At 60.0% G+C, this 17518-nt stretch overlaps 1 protein-coding gene across 4 annotated transcripts; it reads right to left on the reverse strand.

Annotated features, from left to right (window-relative positions):
- Positions 1-1718: 1718 nt before the first annotated feature.
- On the reverse strand, positions 1719-17074 carry GRK6 (G protein-coupled receptor kinase 6). Of its 4 annotated transcripts, none has more exons than XM_037822957.1 (17): positions 16866-17074; positions 13215-13310; positions 12247-12359; positions 12050-12127; positions 11671-11771; positions 11330-11422; positions 11180-11243; positions 10941-11081; positions 10452-10642; positions 9738-9775; positions 9556-9645; positions 8311-8519; positions 8093-8230; positions 3775-3912; positions 3546-3677; positions 3423-3424; positions 1719-2884 (listed from the first exon to the last, which is right to left on the reverse strand). In XM_037822957.1, exons 1-17 carry the CDS (start codon positions 16915-16917, stop codon positions 2758-2760), a joined length of 1803 nt encoding a protein of 600 aa, XP_037678885.1. In that variant the 5' UTR covers positions 16918-17074; the 3' UTR covers positions 1719-2757. The 4 variants fall into 4 exon arrangements, with proteins under 4 accessions (XP_037678885.1, XP_037678882.1, XP_037678883.1 ...); XM_037822954.1 differs by lacking the exon at positions 3423-3424 and adding an exon at positions 12655-12801; XM_037822955.1 differs by lacking the exon at positions 3423-3424 and adding an exon at positions 12655-12801 and having other exon boundaries at positions 1719-3346.
- Between the last annotated feature and the right edge of the window lie 444 nt (positions 17075-17518).

The raw sequence follows: 17518 nt of genomic DNA on the forward strand, positions 1-17518 counted from the left end.
GCTTTCCAGAAGAGGCCCCCCATTCTTAGCACAGCCTTCTAGGCTCTGCATGACCTCAGCACCAGCCACTCCCTTCTTCCACCACCCACTCACCCCACCCCAAGGTCATCAGAAACCGCAGGCCCTAGACCATCCGGCTCCTTTTCCTAGGCAGAGTGCTGACAGCCCTGACAAACTTGGTGGCCAAGAGGCCACCGCTGCTTGGGGTTTGCCCTGCACCAGCAGCCCCGCAAGCGCCAGAATGAGCTCTCCGCCACGGTGCTGATCACAGTGGGTCCCGTTGTTCCCACGTCTCCCTCCCTACCAGACTGAGCTCCAAGCTGGCAGGGGCCTCATCTCCATCTGGGTCCCCAGCTCCCAGCATGGAGCTGGGTGGGGGGGAGGTGAGCTTAGGGGAGGCTTGCTGGGAAGTGAATTCTGGGTTTGCCATGCCAAGGATCCGCTGTGGTAACAGCTTTAAAGTGAGCTTCACCCTGGCTGAGATGTTCCCTGGATGCCTCGCTAGCCCAGGAAGGGAGCTTGGCAGGAGGGTCTGGACTTACCCTCAGGGACCCAGACATCTGCCAGGTGGCATCCCCACCCCCATCCTTGCACACCTTCAGAGGCATTGGCCTCTGCACCCTCTTATCCATCTAACAGGCCGCACCTACCCCTCCACCCCCACCCCCAGTGGAGCCTGGAGCAGAAGGGCAAATCCACAAGCTACTGGGGAGGATCTGGCTTTTCCTTCTTCACCCGGCTTCCTCTCCACCCCACAGTGGCCACTTGCCCTCTCCCCACCCCACTTCCCTTGATGGGCGAGATAGTGAGTACCCTACCCACCATCAAGAGCTGGGTTGTCACAAGAAGCTCCTTCTGCTAAGTTGGTGCTTGGCGCCTTCTGGCTGCCCCGGGGACAGCTGGTCAGCTTGGCAACCAGCACCCACCCCTTAGCATTTCGAGTGCTACTGATGACCTAAGGGCTTGAGGGGCTGCCTGGCACCTTCCCGTGAGGTGGTGATGATTATACCTACTCTGCCAGGCAGGGGAGAGGCTTTAAGCCAAGCCACACTGCTTAGAGAGTGGCCACACTGGGATTTGCACCCAGAACTGCCCAACAGCAAAGCTCACATGGCTCTGGTGGCATAGCGATGCCCAGTCCAATAACAAGGAACAAACCCTTACGGCAATTATAAGGCATGCCTGGGAGGTGGTGGAGGCCCAAGTCCTCTTCCCAGTGGCCCCACAGTCTAGGTTGTGGCTTTGAGGGCAAAACTCAGGTTCAATGCCCATGGGTTGGCCCAGGGCTGGTCACCCAGCAGGAACCCAGTAAGCCAGATCCAGGGCAGGTGTTCCCAATAGCAAGCACCCAACCCACACTCCAGGCTGCTCCAAGCCCACCATTGGTGACCGGGCCACCTTGGCCTTGGAGAAGACGATGCCAGCTGGGCCTGCCTCTCAAGCACAGGCCACCAGACTCACACCCCAACAGGCACCCAAGGCTCCTTCCCTCAGGCCCCATCCCATTCAGGCAGCTGAGAAGCCACTAAGGCCTGGTTGCCTGCAGAGGCACCCTCAAGATGTGCCCTGGGAGGTGGGGGTCCTGGATCTTGCTGGAAAGGGCAGCCCTTGCCAAGTTCACCTCCAAACCCTTCTCACTTTCCAGCAGGGCCCAGGAAGCCGGAAGCCCCACTGGAGGGAGCCCCGGGAGCAAGAAAGACACAGGCGGGGGCCACAGGCCGGGTTTGTGCTCGGACTGTATTGACACAGAGACACGTGGCAGCTTACATTGGACAAAACAAGTAATAAAAATTGGCTTTAAATATGGAAATCCAGGGCCCCGTAATCCCATGCTGGCCTAGCACTGGGACCAGGATGACCATCACAGTTTGGGAAGGGCCAGGCCGGGGCAGCCTCACCCTCCCCACATCACGCTCTCTCTTGCACACGCGCGCGCACACACACACACACACACACGGAGGAGTGGATTATTGCTGGGCACGTGTGTCTATTGTTACGAGGGAGGCCGGAATGTATGAGGGTTGGCCAGGGACCCCCCCTCCCTGCCCCCCAATTGCCCAGGCTGGGGCATTTCTGAAAGAGGCGTCTTCAGGGCAGGCCCAGCATAAGGGACGAAGCGCCCTGGGAGCCGGAAGGCAGTGGCAGACCCATCTGGGACAGCCTGGGCAGTGGACTGATGGGTCCCAGGGTCAGCCCAGTCTCTGGCCACTTTGGCACAGGCCGAGGGGATGCAGAGGCCCCAGATCCAGCTTCTGAGAAGCACGGCAAAGGAAGGGGGCAGCCCGAGCCTGGGGCAGCAGGGGCAGGCACAGTTCTCACTCGGAGGTCTGCGGCGGCGGGCACAGTGCAAGGGGGCCTGGCCTGGCTCGGCCTCAGCCCGGCCAGAGCTTGGGGCCTGAGGAGCTTGGGGTTTGGCAGTGGGCCCTCTGCCAGCCCCTGGCTCTCCCGGGATGGGGTGGGGGGGCTGGCACTGAGGCTGGGGCACCAGGCCCAGGCTGGGCAATTCAGAACGCTCTGGTCACTATATACATTCATACAGGTACATAAATACAGAGAGCCCCGAGCTCCACAGAGAAGAGCCAAGGGGACGCACCTTTGTCCCCAGGACAGCCCAGGCCATGCCCAACTCAGCCGGGCCAGGGGCTGAGGGGCGGAGGAGCCCGGGGACAGCTCAGGCTGTGTTCCCCAGGCCACGGTTTGAGTGGACGGTGGGGGAAGACCACTGTGCAAAACTGTAAACAGCGCTCGGAGCAGCTGCTACCGCCAACTGCCGGTGGGGGCCTCGGGCTGGGGGCTAGAGGCGGGTGGGGAGCTCGAGGAGGGCGGGGAGCTCGAGGCGGGTGGGGAGCTCTTCCTCACTGTCACTGCAGTTCCCACAGCAATCCTGGAAGGGCAGGAAGATACGGAGGGAGAGAGGCAGGGCGGGCGCTGTTAGCTACCAGTGACGGCAGGGCGGGAGCCACTTGGGGTCACAGCTCTGGGGGAGGGACACCTCCCACCAAGAGGCCTGGAGCAGCAGCTCGGCCAGAAGTGGGTGAACTTCAGTGCAGAGGCCGCTGGTGACGGGACTGGAGTAAGGGGGTGGGGGGGGCTGGGCAAAGCCTCCAATGAGCCCCTTCTCCTGTGGCCGGTGGAGGCAGGGCGTGGGGCAACAGGACGGCTAAGCAAGGCTAGCAGCTTGAAGGTGCCAGGGTGCAAGGAGGGAAAGCAGTGGAGGCGGGGGGCCGGGGGAGCGGGCACCGGACTTCTTTCACCCTCATCTCGCCTCTGCCATGGAAGGGCTGCCCGTGGCTCCCCGAGGCCGGGCAGCAAGGCCAAGCCGCGGGGAGCCCACAACTGCTCACCTCTGGAAAGAGAAAAGAGGCCGTGAGCCCAGCCGGGGGCAGGGGACAGGTGGGAACGAGGCCCGAGTCCCTGGGCACCGCTGGCCACGGGTGGAGGATGCCATTCCCAGCGCGGGTGGGCACCGGCTCGGCCTCCCCGCCCCCACCGTCCCCTGGAGAGCCAGGCTGGGGGCCCAGGTGGGACCCGGCCAGGGGGATTACCTGGCGACTGAAGAGCCTCTGCAGCAGTCCCTTCTTGGGCTCAGGTGGCTGTCCCTTCCAGTCCAGGTCGGGGGGAACTGAGCCGTCCAGCCCGAAGACATTCAGCTCCTGGAAGCACTCGGTCTCCACCATCTGCCGCGTGACAGGGATGCTTGTTGTGAGCTCCACCCCAGGGCCGCCACTCTGGGGCCCACCTTACTGGAGGTTGGAGCGGGGTGGGGGGGCCCACCTCGTTCTGCCAGGGGATGGGCACGCTGCCCGTGGCAAACTTCTGATAGAAGTCCTGGTCGGTGGGCTCCAGCTCTACGCCCTTCACTGTGGAGAACTGCTCGATGTCCAGAACATCCTTGCAATAAATGGCCTGGGGCTGGGATTGAGGGAGGGGGGCAGAGACAGCAGTCAGAGAGGGACAGCCCCCTTCCTCAACACCCCCAGCCTCCTGGTGGCTCATTTTAAGTCTCATTCTGCAATGACATCTGTAGCTCTCGGGTTTAGACTCAGGAATGGGGTGCTGCAAACGCTGTCCTGCCACTTCCTAAGCCTGGCAGTGCCCTCTCCTCTCTGGCGCTGTCGCCCACCCTGGGTGGCTGCCTCGATGCCCAGCAGAGGCCGCGGTGAAGGCCCTACGCTGAGCCACGAGCCCTCACTCAGCAGCAACGGAACAGTCACAACCAGCCCGCCCACATGGCACCTTTGTGGGATCAGTAAAAGGCGCCCCCCACTGCCACGTGTGCCCAACTGTCGGTGTGTGGCTTGGTGGGTGAGCACAGGCAGACACCCTCGTGCAAGCCTGGAGCTGCCTGGGTTCTCCACCCTGGGACATCAGCTTGCTGTATCCCCTTCTCATGCTTCACAGCTGACCAAGGCTTCAAACAATCCTCCTACCAGCCCCCCTCATCCAGCCCCTCAGTTCTAGAGGGCCACTTTCTTTTTCATCTCTATGGTTTTCCAAACCTGGCTATTAAGGATGTCAATGAAAATATCATCCTCCTATAAAATGGGGCAGCTGCTTTGGAAAACAGTTGGGTGGTTCCTCAAAAAGTTAGAGAGTTCCCATTCAACCCCATGACTCCACTTTTAAATATATACCCCAGAGAAAGGAAAGCATCTGTCCACACAAAAACCCACCAGTATTCGTGGCAGCATTACCCATAGTGGCCCAAAACTGGAATCAACCCAAGTGTTCACAAATGGATAAACAAAAGCTGCTATATTCCTACGACAGTACATTATTTAACCAGAAAAAGGAATAAAGTGCTGATACATGCTACGATATGGATGTACCTTGAAAACATGTTGAGTGAGGTAAGTCAGACACAAAAGGCCACATATTGTATGATTCCACTTAATATGAAATATCCAGAGAAGGTAAATCCGTAAAGACAGAAAGCAGAAAAGTGGTTGCCAGGGGCTGTGGGGAAGGGAAAGTGGGGAGTGATGGCTAAGGGAGATGGGGCTGATGTCCTTACCAATTGATGGAGGTGATGGGTACACAACTGTGAATATACCAAAAGTCCACGGGTGGACTACGTGCTATGTGAATTCTATCTCAATAAAGCTGTTAAAGAAACACCATCGCCAAGCTTGCTTTTCATCTGCTGCTTCTAAAAAGTTAAACTCCAGGACATTGATTTTAGCTCTGGCTTTGACTGAACGGCACCAGAAGCTGTGCGCTGACTTTGAGGTTGAATGAGGTGACGTGCACCAGAGCAGTGAGGGAGTGCGAGCGGCAGGGGTTGGCAGGCAGGCTCACCGGGGCCCCGTGCGGGCTCTGCTCAGTGGGCCGGGGACCTCACCCCATGAAGACGCCTACCCTGCAGGGTTCTGGTGAGCACCCCCAGCTGAGGGGCTCACACCCCCTGTGGTGCCCACACCTTGCTTTCCGGCTCAGCAGCCTCCAAAGGCCCCCCACCATCCTGCTTCAAATAAGACCACGGTCCCCTCAGGCCTCCCTGTTCACCTCTCTCCTGCCACGTGCTCTGCCCCAGCCCCACTGGCCTCCACCTCACAAGGTAGGTCCTGCCCCAGAGTCTTGGTGCCTGGAGACTGTTGCTTCTACCTGGAATGTTCCGAGACTAGGGCAGGCTGAGTTGTGGACACACATACACACACCCACCTCCAGAAAAAAAATCTTAATCCCATTTCTGTGGGTGAGGACCCATTGGACCTTTAGGAGATGGTATTTTTAGTTAAGGTGAGGCCCAACTGAATCAGAATGTGTCTTAATCCTATTATTACTAGAGGTCCTATAAAGAAAAAGCCACAGGGAGGCACCAGAGGCTGGAAGTCAGTGGGAACCCGGAAGAGAAAAGCGAGGACATCCGCCATGTGAGCGGAGGCAGGGATGTGGGATAAGGAACCCCCAGGACCGCTAGCGGCCAGTACCAGGATGGTATAGACTTTGGGGAGAAAGCACCGCCTTGCTGACCCCTCGATCTTAGACTTCTCCTAAGGCTTCAAAGCACAAGCCAATCAATTCCCGTTGTTTAAGGCAACCCATTGTGTGGTATTTGTCAACAGCCCACCGTACCTTGATACAGCTTTTTCCTTCACTTATCTTAGGCTTCTGTTTAACTGTCAGCTCCTCAGAGACCACCCTGTCTAAAACCAGCCCCACTCCATTAGTCCTTGTCTTCTACTCAGCCTGCTTTATTTTTCTTTGTTGCCCTCAACATTGCCCTGGAATTCTTGTTCACGTATTACTTGATTTTGGCAGGTCTCCCCACTAGAACATAAGCTCCATGGGGGCAGGAGTCAGTCCTGTTGACTTGGGTATGCCCCAGGCCTGGCACACATGGGCGCCCTGACAGTTGTTGACAGTGAATAAACTATGTGGATGTATGGTTGCCAGCAGCGACTCGGCCTTCCCACCACCTTCCTGTCTCTCCAGTAGTGTCTGCTGAGCTGTCAGTCAGGACCCAGTCCTCCTAGACATGGCGGGGAGGGGGCGAGCCCGTGACCTGATGTTGGCCGATCTTGGCCAGCCAGAACCTTCCCTGAGACTTTATCCAGCAAAGCCTCAGTTCAGTGGACAGGATACAGCCAAGAGACAGACAGAGTCTCGTCGACATGGTGAGAAACGCTGATCCTGGCCCCACTCCGGAACTTTCTGCCCAAGCAAACCAATAAGCTCCATGTTGGGCTTATGCAAGTTTGAGTTGGGTTTCTGCCACTTGGAACCTGATGATTGCAGGATTTTTGAGCCTGCAGAGGGCTGGACCCACGGACGTGCCCAGTGAGTGGGGGAAGACTCCTCGGTGGGGAGTGTCCCCCCACAGGGGGGTGGTCACCGCTGCCGGATGTGGGGGGCAGCCAATGCCCCGCCAGCCCTGCAGCCAGTCCCCCCACTAGCACAGCATCTGGGTTCTCCTTTGGGGAACTGACCTCTCCCCTTGGTAGGTGTCTGGGCCAGGTGGGGCCAGTGAGGACCACAGGCCTCTGGACAGAGAGAGTCACTTGGTCCTGGAGGGGCCGCAGCCCAAGCAACCAGAAGCAATGAGCACCACCAGCCTAAGGACTTCCTTTTTTCGTTTTGATGCAGGACTTCTTTTGAAATCATTGGGCAAGAAGCGCTCTCTATTCACTGGGGCCGCTGAGCTGGGAGGATGTGGGCCTGGAGCTGCTGGGGACACCATTTTCACACCTTGGGGAGAGCTGTGTGAGCTTGAAGACCACATATAATACAGTACAGTGGGGATGGAGAGGATGTGAGAGAGACGGAGGGAGAGGGAGAGACAAGGAGAGGGAGGGGGAGAGAAAAGGGAGGGAGGGACAGAGGGAGGGAGAGAGAGGGTGGGGGGAGGAGAGGGAGACAAAGAGAGGGAAAGAGAAAGGGAGAGAGAGAGAAGGCAGAGGGAAGGTTAGGGAGGGAGAGGGACAGAGGGCGAGAGGGGCAGAGAGAGACAGGGAGGGGAAGAGGAGAGGGAGGGCGACGGACGGGGGCAGGGGGAGAGGTAGAGAAAATTCCTACAAGAAACCCCGGGATCCAGGCATGCCAAAAAGCCAGATGTATTCTGGGACTTTTCCTTCCGGTTTCTTTTTGAGGTAAAATTCATCTAACACAATCAACCATCTTCAAGTGTACAATTCAGTGGCATTCAGCACATACTCACAATGTCATACAGCCATCGCCTCTACCTACTTCACCACCCCAAAAAGATACCCTATACCCACTGAGCAGCAACGCCCCCTCTCCCGGGCCCCCAGCAAACACTTATGTGCCTTCTGGCTCAAGGGATTTGCTTATTCTGGGCATTTCATATAAACGGAACATCATCACTTGTGACCTCTTCGGTCTGGCTTCTTTCACTTGGCAGAATGTTCTGAGCTTCCGCCACACAGCAGCGGGGGTCAGTACCTCACTCCTTTTTATGGCTGAGGACCTTTACATTTTCGTGGGCCCCGGGAATTTTTTTTTGGGGGGGTGGGGGGCCTTTCGAGTTGGATTTCTGGACACCTGCAAGGAGTACATCCTGACCACTGCTCCCAGAGCCCCCGTCCCCCCCGCCCTGGCCCTGCCCTCAAGCGGCCCAGGCGGGCTCACTCACGTCAGGTTTGAAGGGGGGCTCCAGCATGCCGGCTCCCAGCCGCTTAAAGTTCAGCTTCTTGAAGAGGGGGTGCTCCTTCACCTCACGGGCACCACCCCCGCGACACCCCAGGCGCTCGGCCGGGTCCTTACAGAGGAGCTGCGGGCAGGGTGGGGCGGTCAGGGGGCCCTCGGATGGGCGCCAGCCCTGCTGATGGGGTCTCCCCGCCGCGGCTGTACCTGGGAGCAGAGCGAGCGGGCCTGCGTGGAGAACCGGTCTGAGTACTCCTCTAGCACCTCCTTCACCAGGCGCTCCACCTCCTCCCGCTTGATCTTCTTCTTCCTCTGCTGGAAAGGCGACTGGCCGGCGATCATCTCGTACAGGAGGCAGCCCAGTGCCCACCAGTCAGGGCTGAACGTGTACCGCTCATTCTTCACCACCTCCGGAGCTGGGGCAGGGAGCAGTATGGGAGTCAGGGCCGGCCGGGCGGGCCCCATGACTGCCCTGTGCCCAGGGAAGTCAGGGATTCCAAACTCTAACCACCCCCTCATCGGCCAGGTTGGCACCACCTGGCGGCTTGGTGGGGCCTGTGGCAAATAGGCGAGTAAAGGGCCCATCACAGGGAGGCTGAAGCAGCCTTCTGGGGGCCCCACCCGGTATCCCCGATCTTCAGATTCTTCCAGAGAAGTCAGAAAACTCACCCCACCACCCCCCCTTTTTTAAATGCAACTGCCTGGCTTATTATAAAGTGATGGACCCAATTCAAATTGTTTTTGAAGCCATCTGATCTGAACACAAATGTAGCCGGATCGGGCCCACATGGCTACTGGTTCACCATCTCTGGGTTTAATAGCCAAGAGAAGAAAGAAGGAAACTAATGTTTGCTGAGCACCTACTACAAGCTAAGGCATGCCTGTGGAATTTTCACCTCTGTTCTCTTTCCATCTTTGAGGCCACCCTGGGAGGCAGGTATCGTGACCATCATTTTATAGTCGAGGGGGCTGGGGTGGGGAGACAGGGAGTGTCTGGCCCGAGCCATTCTACCAACCAGAGACGGGGGGAAGGCTTGTCGAGTCTGAATTGTGTGAACCGTACCACTGTCCTGGACCCAAGGGCAATACAGGGCACCTCCTGGCCTTCCCACTGGCCCCCACCACAGATGGACACTTCCACACTGGGCCCATAGGCCCTTGAGGGGCAGGGAGGGCTGGGACATCAGAGACGGGTCTGAGTCCCCCCTCGGTGGTTCACTGGCAACTGCCTGCCAGGCCCAGCTAAGAGCAGGTGCTTGATCAGCATGTGGTGAATGAATGATGTTGGATTTACAAGCTATGGGGTCCCTCTGGCAGAGGCTTGGGCTCCTAAGCTCTAAAATAGGAACATCCAATGGACTCCTGAGTTCCTGAGCCTCAGGAGACTTCCAAACAGAGGTGGGTGGGGCTGGCCCCAGGGCAGCCAGAAGGGGACCCGGGAGGGGGACTCACCCATGTACCCCACGGTGCCCACACGGCCTTTGATGGTCTGGCCCTCGGGCACGTGCACGGCCAGCCCCAGATCGGAGATGCGGATGTGACCTGGATGTGGGTGAGAAGCAGGGAGCTGGTTAACGGGACTGGCCTCTCAAACCCGGCCCTCCCCAGCCCACCTCGGCAGCACCCCCACCCACCGTGGTCATCCAGTAGGATGTTCTCCGGCTTCAGGTCCCTGAGGGAGAGAAGGGCAGAGTTGGACGCTGCTGGGTTTGCCACGGAGCCTGATGGGGCCACCCTGTCCTAGCTCACTCGGCCCTGTGGAGCAGGCTGGAGGTCCCAGCACCAGGCCTGTCCCCAGGGGATGGACAAAGGACACAGTGCTCTCTGGGCAAGCGGAAGGCAGCTCCTAATCAGGACAGCTCCCGGAAAAGCACTGGTAGCTCTGCTTGCCACCGTGTGGGGAGTGCTCTCCTTCTCTTCCCTTTCCTGAGCTGTCAAATGGGGCTATTCTTCTGTCCCCTCCTGGGGTGGTCATGGGGCTCAAATGAAATCGCCACCATTTATAGTAATACCCAGACTGCTCCACTGCTGAGCCCTGCCTGGGATCTGGGCCGAGAACTTTACTGCATCATCTCATTCGGCCCCTATTACAGCTGGCAAGGTAGAAATCACAGGAATTATTGTCTCTGCTTTCCTGGAAAAGGAAGTGGTGCTGGGAGCAGGGAGCTGGTTGGCCTGGTACCACACAGAGAGGGGTGACAAAGCTGGAATTCCCACACAGTCTGCCAGACCCCAAAGCCTGAGTTCTGAACTCCTCGAGTGCACCCAGCATGGAGCAAGAACCAGCACCTGGCCAGAGCCCCAACGCCCCAACATCCTGCACCTTTGGCCACCACCCCCACTCCCACCTGTAGACGATGCGCTCCCGGTGCAGGTCCTCCAGGCCGCAGCAGATCTCAGCGGCATAGAAGACGGCCCGTGCCTCCGGGAAGCCGGCCTGGCCCATGTGGTAGATGTGGAATTTGAGGTCACCGCCATTCATCAGCGTCAGCACCAGGCACAGTGCGTCCTTGGTCTCGTAGGCATAGGCCAGGCTCACCTGTGGCCGAGGGGACCCGAGCCCTCAAGCTGGGGCCACAGGCCCCGCTGGCTGGTGCCGGCCGCCCCCAAATCCTTCTCAGGTCCCCTCCTGTACCCAGCCTGCTCCCCAGGCCTGGTGCCAACCCCACACCTCCTCCAAACCCACCCTTCCAGGACATAACCAGGGACAGGGAAGGCAGGGCCTTGGGAGTGGCCAGGGCCAGGGCGGGGGCCCTTGCAGAGCAGGAAGAGACTTTAGCCTGGTGGACGGGCAGGGCAGGGCACAAGGAAGGGTGCGGTCTCCTTGCTGTACTTACTACAAACCTACTGTTCACTTTCTCCAGGATCTGCTTCTCGTTGAGGGCCATGGCCTCCCCTTTCCGCTTCTTGATCCGCTTCTTCTCCAGCTTCTTGCAGGCATACATCTTGCCTGTGGCCCGCACCTGGCAGGCACACACCTGTGGCCAGGGTAGGAGGGGGCAAATGGGTGCCAGCCCCACCCTACCCTTCCTGGGGGTTTGAGGGCTCAGAGAGGGGGAGGGGCTGGCCCACTCACCTCCCCAAAGCCACCTTTGCCGAGGACACGGTACTGCCTGAAAGTGTTTTTGGTCACTGGCTGCCTGTGGGCATGAGGGGAGGGGAGAAAATGTTGGCTGAGTCAGGACCCAGGGGCCCACGAGGAGCCCCAGCCTCCGAGGGAGCTCACCTTTCTAGCCACTTCCACTGCAGGAAACGGTTGAAGTAGATGCTGTCGAGGTAGTCGGCGAAAGGCGCCATACTCAGGTACTCATGGGTCAGCCTTTGGAGAGAAGGCCCAGCCTGCCTGTCAGCCCCAGGCCTCCCATTCCGTCGCCCCTCAGCCAGCCAAGCAGTGTCCTCAGTGGGCCCCAGGCCTCCCATGCTGAGGAGGCTGCTGAGAGGGCAGGCAACCTGCCCCAGGTCCCAGGAAGAAGGTGAGCTCCCTCACCCGCTGCTGAGTCTTCCAGGCCCCCTCGATGCCTCCTTTTCTGGGCACAATTCCATTCCTGAGGGCAGGGAGAGGCTTACCGGGTGAGCTCTTGGAAGAGGTCTTTGCAGGGCCCCTGCTCCAACCGCTGGGTGCAGTTAGTCACCAGCTGCTTGGGGACCTCGGGGATGAGGTCAGGACCCTGAGGACAGGCCGTGAAAAGGTCAGTGCAGGCCACCCCCAGGGGACCGAAACCAGGTATCTCAGGCTTGTGCCAGGGTGGCAGCTGGGTGCCAGCCTGCCCAGTTGCTGAGCTCCGTTCCTGCTGGGCAGCCTTGGGGTGGGGGGTGTGGAGCCAAGCTGCTGGCAGGCTCTCCTGACCCAGAGCCTCCCTGGCCAGTCCCCCTGGACTCCAGAGGCCCCTCTGCCCCTCAATGGGCTCTGCCCACTGCTGTCATCCCTCCATCACTGCTCGCTCACCGTGTGGCTCAGAAAATTCTGTATCAGCCGCTGCCCACATGCCTTCCGCTTCTCATCAGGGGTCACTTCATACTCGGCCTGCAGAGGGTGGGGAGGGAGAGAAGCTGGGGTCAAGGCTGAGCGACAGGTGCAGGGATATAGGGCACGGGAGGCTGGGACCTCTGCCTGCTCTTGAGGCTGGGCCAGGCCGCACTCACCACCCCGTCCAGGAAGGCAATGCAGCGGGTCAGCTCCGGCCTCGTCTCACAGAACTCGCGGAACAGCAGGCGCCCGATGGGCTGCCGCTCACACAGGCTGTGATAGTCACGCTCTATAGGCAGAGGGGGAACGCTGCTGGGGCTCCCCGGCTCCAAGGCCAGCTTCTGGCCCCATGGTGTGGCTACCACTCTCTCCTCGAGCACCCTCACCACCACCCTGCTATTCCTGTCACAGCCTGGGAATCTGAGGCCCAGAGAGGTCAAGTGACTGGCCCAAAGTCACACAGCTCCCGGGCTTCACCTCCCCCTGTGGCCTCCGGGTTCACACCACATGCATACATGTCACTGTAGTGGGAGGGCTGGGTGTGGTCTGTGAGGTTCCGGCCCCAGCCTGGGCCAGGCCCACACCTGCTCCCTGCCTGGCGAAAGTACAGGAGGAAGCTGTGGCTTCCGGTGAGCTCGTGGCTGGGCCCCCTTCCCAGGCAGGTGGAGGAAGCAGCCGTAGGTATGCTTCTTGCTCACGTGCAGGCCGGCCGAGGGCTTCAGAGCTGGGGCCTCAGGCAAGACAGCAGGAAACGGGGATATGGGCTCTTCCGTCCCCTCCCGTAAGTGACCCTGTCACGCTGCCCAGGCTGAGGCTGGGTGAGACTAAGCGCAGGCTCTGTTCTGTCCCATGGGCCCTGCTCACCCTGGACCTGGCTGTCCCTTCCTTCCCGCAGATCTGTCTCCTCCCTGCTCCCTAGCCCCTGCTCCAACTGACCCCCAATGCTGACCCTGGTTGCTCTTTGCCCTTCAGCCATCCCAAGCTCAGGAACCGAAACCGGGTGGGTGGTGCAGCCTCAGTCTTCCTGCTCACCAGACACCCCCACCCCTACCCCACCCCACCCAGCCCCTCGACCTTAGGACGAGGGCTCAGGGGAGGCTCCCATGGGCCAACCAGATCCCCTCAGTCCCCACCCATGCCTCACCGAGGCTGAGACGCAGCTCTTCACACTGGCTGATGTGGGGGAACTGCAGCATCTGCCGCCATTTCTTGCTTTTGCCTTTGCGATTCCCGCCACCACCTGTGGGAGCAAACAGGAGCTGGGCCCCTGGACCCCCAGTGTGCTCCAGAGAGCCTTGGGGCCCAGCCGAGGCCCAGCCCACCCAGGGAGACCTCCCCCACAGCCAGCCCTCCACAAGCCTCCGCCACATCCCTGGCCAAGTCCCAGGATGCACGTGGTTCCCATGGGGCCCGCCTCCTGGGGCCTCCCAGCTGGGGAGGCCAGGGGGCGGTGAGGCCACTGGGGGGCTTCCAGGGAGTTTTTTCAAGGGGTCCTGCCTGAGCTGGGTCCCACCGGGTGGGAGTTTCCCAGGGGAAGAACGCAAAATGCAAGGAATAGGGACTGCATAAGTCAAGGTCCAGAAGAAAAAGGTTCTAGGGTGTTTGAGACATGTCTGAGAGATGCCAGAGGCAGAGGGCAGTCAGGCCTCTCATCAGAGATACCAGAGGCACAAGTAAGGCTTGATGGACAGCCCAGCTGTTCCTAAGAGCTTCTCTGGCCCTGATGCCTGCCTTATTGTACCTAGCTGACTCCCCAGTTAGCTCAAATGTGTACAGAACCAGCCAGGCATGGCCAACGTGGGCCAGCTGTGAGACAACAGGGAGTGGTGAGGAGTGCGACAAATTGGAATGGGCACATCCCTTCTATCTGCAGGGGCAGCTGCAGCACAACTCCAGCCAACTGTGACTGTCACTCAGCAGGAATGCTGGCTCAGTGTGGCCAGGGCTTCTGATTTTTCAAAAGAAAATGGAGATCTAGACTGTTGCATAAAATGTTGGTTTCTGTTTTATTTACCAAAGGAAAAAAAAAAATCCAAAACACAAAAACAAAATGATGATAATAATAATAATCAAACACACTGCAGCCAAGTAAATAAAATGTCAGAGAGCCAGATCCGGCCTGTGGGCCACTAGGTGGAGCATGATGAGTGGGCCTAAGTCTTCTAGTCTCACAGTCTTGGGCTCGAATCTCCAACTTTAGCCCCAACAGTGGCCCTCAATGAAGCTCAGTTTCCCCATGGGTACTTGCTTTGGGTCCTGATCTACCTCTGGAGGCATTGCAATGGTACAAAGGGAGTCTGTATCCAGCACCCAGGAGGGCTGTGGCAGGAAAGAGGTGGGCCCCAGGTCTAACAACTCGCTGGCAACCTCAGGCAAGCGCTTCCTCTTGCCTGGCCTCAGTTTCCCCTCTGGTGTTCCCAGCCCTGTTTCCATTTGGCCCAGGTGAACGCAGCAGGTACAGGGGTCGGGGTTGCCTTCTAGGGAGGACACAGGGCCGGGTCCCTCGACAGGCTCCCTGACCTAAGCTGCCAAGAGGAGGAAGTGTTGCAGAGCACCCATTGGGAAACGTGCTGGCGGCCTCCGCTACAGCCCATACCCGGCATACCCCAGTCATTGCTTCACTGGAAGTGAGCAACAGGGAGGGCCCCCACCCCCACTCCAAGGCCAGGCCTCCCCAGAAGGGGAACTCCTCCCCCACCCCCATGGGTCCCGCACCCAACCCTCCATCCACCTGTCTCCCCACCAGTTACTTCCTCCTCCCCCTCCTGGCCACATCAAGGCAACAACCAAGAGTCACATGCAAATGTCCTGCCCTGGAGCTGCCACCAAGGCAGTGGGGCTCCTCCCCACCCTCCCCTGGCCCCCTCCCTGTGCCTCTGGGTGCCTGAGAAAGGAAGGACTGTGTCAGGGTACACACATACACACCCACTCAGGGCTGCCCACTTCATCCTCAAAGCAACTCTGCCAGATGTGGCCCAATTTCATGAGAAAATGGGAGGCCTCGAGGAGGGAGGAACCAATGTGCCCCAAATCACAGAGACTGGAGGTGACGGAGGCAGGAGGCGAACCCTACTCTCTGGCACCATAACCCGAGTGCCTTCCCCACCCCAGACACCCCTGGGCATCTATTAGGTGCCAACTGTATACATACACCGAGGGTTCCCAAACCACTGAGGGCCTCAGACTCGCTGGGGAAGCTGGTAGAGGCCCCGGCCCCAAGCTGGTTAACCAGCTGGTGAAGTGATTCTGACACAGCCAGTCCACAGACCAGGGTTCAGGACTCAATGACAATAAGGACAGCTTTGCATCCTCATGCCCCACCCCCAACCATTCCACACACAAAAAAGGGATCCTGAAGTCCAGAGAGGTCAGACTTGTTTAAAGCCACATAGCTGGGAAAGGGGCAAAGCCAGGCTGTAAGGGTTCTCCAGCCCGGGCATGGGCCCACATAGCTACCGGTGCCCTCAGCCGGCCTGAGGCCTGAACTGGACATAGCCCTCGGGAGGAAGGACTGGCCAAGCTCTCCCCATCCCTCCTCCCTGGCTGCCTGGATGACAAGGCAGAACAGAACCGGCAGATGCCCCCAGAGGCTGGGAGGAAGGCCTAGCCCCAGGGCTCAATAAGGGACAGGAGATAAGGGCGGCTCTGGGCACTGAGGACCCAGCCTGCCATGCCCATTTCCAGGGAGCACACCTCAGGGAGCAATGAGCACTAGAGCTGGGAGCGCCTCTGGGCTTCCTACAGACTGTGTTGGGGGCATCCTGTATCCAAGGCCTGGGACAACCACGGTCTTGCTGTGTGACCTGGGGCTAGTCCCTGGCCTGAGCCTCAGTTTCCCACCTGTAAAATAGGGCAGAAAGGGGCAGCAGGTGACTCAGCTAGAAGCCCATGACCTGCCCTACCTGGAGTTTCCTAAAAAGAAGGGTCTTGTTCACTGTTCAAACCAGCACCCTGGACAGGGCAGGGCATAGAGTGGGTGTTTGGGGATGGTGTTTCTGAGGTGGGCTATGGCAGGGGAGGGGCAGACAGACCACAGGGCCCTCACAGAGCAGGTGTTTAATAACATCTGGACTGGAGAGCACACACACTTCAGGTGTCCAGGCTGGTTCCTGCCCCAGGGCCTTTACACATATGGTGTGGCCTGCTCAGTGAGCTCTCTTCTTTCCCAGCCCGGCTTCCCACCTGTTCCAGGGCTGGTTGGCCGCTCTAGACTGTGGGCTTCCCGAGGGCAAAATTCGTGCCCCATCCATCTCAGTCCCCTGGGTACTGGGGCACCGAGCAAGTGGCAGTCTGGTTGGTGGCATACATGAACAGGAGTTTCCCCAAGTCCGGCGGGCTGTGCTCCGCAAAGGCTACGTTCATTCATTCTCCAGACCCTCCCGGAGCACGAACTTTCTGCGGGCCCAGGCTGGGCGCCGGCAACCGGGCTCGGGGCACGTGGGGTGGGCTGCCCCTCCCCGGAGCATCTTCTCAGCTATCACCTGGGAGAGGGCTCTGCAGCCCTCCCGGGGTTCAGGTCCCACCCTCTCCGCTTCCTTCCTCTCCCCTTCCTTCGTCCCCCCGCTGAGAGGGCGGCGGCCTGACCCCCGCCCCTTCCTGGGCCCCGGCTCCGGGGGGCAGGTGCGGAGGACACCGCCGGGCCGGAAGGGCTCGCGTGTGCGCGGGGAGCGGGGCGCCGAGCCCGCGCGGCCCTCAAGGGGCTGGGGCGGCCGGGGCACGCTCTGCCGAGTTCCGAGGCCGCGCGCCCGCCGCTCTCCACACGCCGGGGCCCGGCCGCACCTCCCGGCCGCCTCACCTTCCCGGGCCTTGAGCAGCACCGTGTTCGCTACGATGTTCTCGAGCTCCATGGGCTGCGGCGCCGCCGGGCCCCCGCTCCGGGCCGCACCGCCGGCCGGGATCGCGCGCGGGAGCCGGGGCCGGAGGGCGATCGGCGCGGCTCGGCGCGGTTCGGCTTGGCTCGCAGTGACCGCGCCGCGGCCTCCAGGGCCTCCCCGGCCGCCGCCGCCCGCCGCGCACTCTCCGCCCCCTCCCGAGGGCCACCCGGCGCCGGGCCCGCCCCGTCCCGCCCCGTCCCGCCCACTGTTTACTTTTCCTCACCAATGGCCGGGCAGATACTCCCCGCGCCGTCTTTCTATTAGACGGTCTTTTCATCATTCCCCGCCCTCCGCGCCAGGGATTCGCCTAAACGAGCAGGGAGGTGGGACTGATTGCGTCACCTCTCCCTGGTTGGCCTGGGGGCGGGGTTCAGCCTCTAGGTTCGAATTTCTGGGCCTTGATAGGGTAGGAAACTACCAATTAGGGGGGAGCCCTCAGCCAAGACGACGGAGGTGGGGCCTCTGGGTCACGCCCAGAATATAGGACATCTGATTGTATGCAAGTAGCGGTCGCCATCCTCAGAAGTGCATTCTGATTGGGCCATACGTTGGGGGTGTGGCCACATGGGGGTGG

Source organism: Choloepus didactylus, assembly GCF_015220235.1.
Source record: "Choloepus didactylus isolate mChoDid1 chromosome 11 unlocalized genomic scaffold, mChoDid1.pri SUPER_11_unloc1, whole genome shotgun sequence".
Taxonomy (NCBI): domain Eukaryota; kingdom Metazoa; phylum Chordata; class Mammalia; order Pilosa; family Megalonychidae; genus Choloepus; species Choloepus didactylus.

What these genes read in the sequence shown, in the direction of transcription:
- GRK6 (XM_037822954.1), bottom strand. Translation starts at nt 16,917, where the DNA reads ATGGAGCTCGAGAACATCGTAGCGAACACGGTGCTGCTCAAGGCCCGG. An exon ending in GCAAAGGTGGCTTTGGGGAG is followed by an intron (nt 11,082 to 11,179) that starts GTGAGTGGGCCA and finishes CCCTGGCCACAG; the next exon opens with GTGTGTGCCTGCCAGGTGCG. An exon ending in CCCGCTCGCTCTGCTCCCAG is followed by an intron (nt 8,231 to 8,310) that starts GTACAGCCGCGG and finishes CCCTGCCCGCAG; the next exon opens with CTCCTCTGTAAGGACCCGGC.